The sequence below is a fragment of the Etheostoma spectabile genome, chromosome 4 (assembly GCF_008692095.1).
Source record: "Etheostoma spectabile isolate EspeVRDwgs_2016 chromosome 4, UIUC_Espe_1.0, whole genome shotgun sequence".
Classification (NCBI taxonomy): Eukaryota; Metazoa; Chordata; class Actinopteri; order Perciformes; family Percidae; genus Etheostoma; species Etheostoma spectabile.
This window is the reverse complement of record NC_045736.1, coordinates 36,618,582-36,620,697: the sequence shown is the minus strand read 5'-3', so window position 1 is coordinate 36,620,697 and position 2,116 is coordinate 36,618,582. Positions and strand designations below refer to the sequence as shown.

Below are 2,116 nucleotides of genomic sequence, written 5' to 3'. Positions count from 1 at the left end.
TGTGTGTGTGTGTGTGTGTGTGTGTGTGTGTGTGTGTGTGTGTAGGACTTGTTGTCTCTGGAGAAGCAGCTGAAGCTTCTTAAAGAGAAGGCTGTGGTCAGTGAAGGGGCGGGGCCGCTGGGGGACCGACTGGTGAAGCTGCAGCAGGACGCCGGAGCGCTGGCCAACACCACTGACAACATGATGGAGGCTCTGGAAGGTAATAGCTTAACCCCCACCCCCACCACGTCTGGGCTTTGGTAATGGCAGTCACTCTCATGTGAGAGCATTCATAAAGTCCTCTTTTTCTCTGAGGAAGGATGGTTTTCCTCTATCTATCGGACCAAATTTTGGTGTTTTGATCAAACTGAAAAGTCCAAAACTCTGGGCCAAATGAGGTATGTGTGAAATTACTTAACATGTGTAACATATGAACATTAGAATGTTCATATGTTACACATATTAAGTCATTTAAGTGTCCACAGTTCATTAAAAACCCCAGATCTGCAAAAAATAAAAGGGAAAAAAAAACATCTGCGTCACTAGATGGAGCTCTGGTCCTGCGTGGGTTTATTAGAGTTCATCAGAGCCGAGGTAACTCCCTGTTCTCTCATTTTATTTTCAGGTAAAGCAGATTCCATCAAGGGGCTGCAGGACGAGATCTTAGTGAAGTCCAAACTGCTTGAAGGACTCGATGCTAAGCTTAAGGACATTTTGGGAAAACTTCGAAAAAAAGCCCAGGACCTCAGCACCTGCCAGGGCTGAAAGCCCCCCCCGCTGGCAGCCTTCCACACCATCACCACCTTCTGCTTTCAGAAAATGATGTCACTTTATTAAAGGGGAAGTCCTCCCTAACCCTGAATCATGTAGGGAAACAAGTCTAATTGGGATTTTCCTGCCCGATGTTGAGATCCCGATTAATTTTGCGATTTATTTATTTTTTTAAAGTATAGCTAATGTTCAATATTAACAGATGACACATGTTGTAAAGCATTATAACGTGAAACACCATCAAGAGTGCTCTATATTCTTAAGAATGAGAACATGGATATGAACTGCCAGCAATAAGGGTTTTTCTTTTAATAAGCATGGAACATTGAACGGTCTAACACAGAACATTTATCACAGAAGCTAAAGTTATTATACCAAGAAAACATATCCAATAAAAAAAATATTAGTACTTTTCTATAAATATCCCGGTTTTATTCCAGCATTTAAATGTTGAATGTCACACCAAACAGCAACTAAATAATCTCAATGGATTAATGGGGACTTCATGATTAGCAAATGGCATTCTTTCAAATTTTGATTAGCAGCCCTACTCTGGGTCCTGCTATAATGCTTCTCTATGACATTACACCTCTCCTTTGGCAGTTTACAAGAATTGTGGGAAATGTAGGAAGTCACAATCTGTGTTAAATGAGGTAGAATAGGGACGTCAATGGCTCCTCTTAGCAACACTTTATAATAACCATCATTCATAAATGGTAAATTGGTAGTTAATTAAACTTGTTATTTTACTTTCAACAATGAGATTATGCTTTGTAATGTTTACTTATGATAGTTTTAAGTGTGTTATTTTATCGTTAGTTTAGTATAAATAATCTGTGTTAAGTGTATGAAGTGTATGACTATGATAAGTAACTTAAATGGTAATGATTGTTTTGTAAACCTGTTATAAACATTTGCGATTTTTTAATTATTTGAGCACTGAAAATATCTATCTAAAATAATGCTTTACAGAGTATTTATTAACTATTAACAAGCTGGTATAGGTTATAATCATCAGTTATAATCATCAGTTGCAACTTTATGATAACCATCCAAATGATGTTTATGGACGGTTTACAAATGATTTCTCAAAGGTTTACAGATCATTTGGTTATTATAATTAACAAATTATAACATACAATATGAGAATGTGTGCAACAAAACTCTTCAAATGACAAATTATAGCATTACTAATAATTAGTAAACATGAATTATGTCATTTTTTGTCAACGGTAAAATAACTATTAACTAAAGTTTAGTTAACTATCAATTTCCCATTAATAAGTTATGGTTATTATAAAGTAACTCCTGGTATATATATTGAATATTAATTACTAGTAAATAACTGTGTCAATGTGAGGGGCGG

General features: G+C 36.2%; 1 protein-coding gene across 2 annotated transcripts in view; it reads left to right on the top strand.

The window, feature by feature from the left end:
- lamb3 (laminin subunit beta 3) overlaps window positions 1-1,124 on the top strand; it is a 29,659-nt gene extending 28,535 nt beyond the window's left edge. For both annotated transcript variants that reach the window (XM_032514619.1, XM_032514620.1), the window contains 2 exons: window positions 46-199; window positions 605-1,124. In XM_032514619.1, the coding sequence (XP_032370510.1) occupies window positions 46-199; window positions 605-744 (294 nt within the window). In that variant the 3' untranslated portion in view covers window positions 745-1,124. The remainder of the gene's footprint in view (window positions 1-45; window positions 200-604) is intronic.
- Window positions 1,125-2,116: the final 992 nt, after the last annotated feature.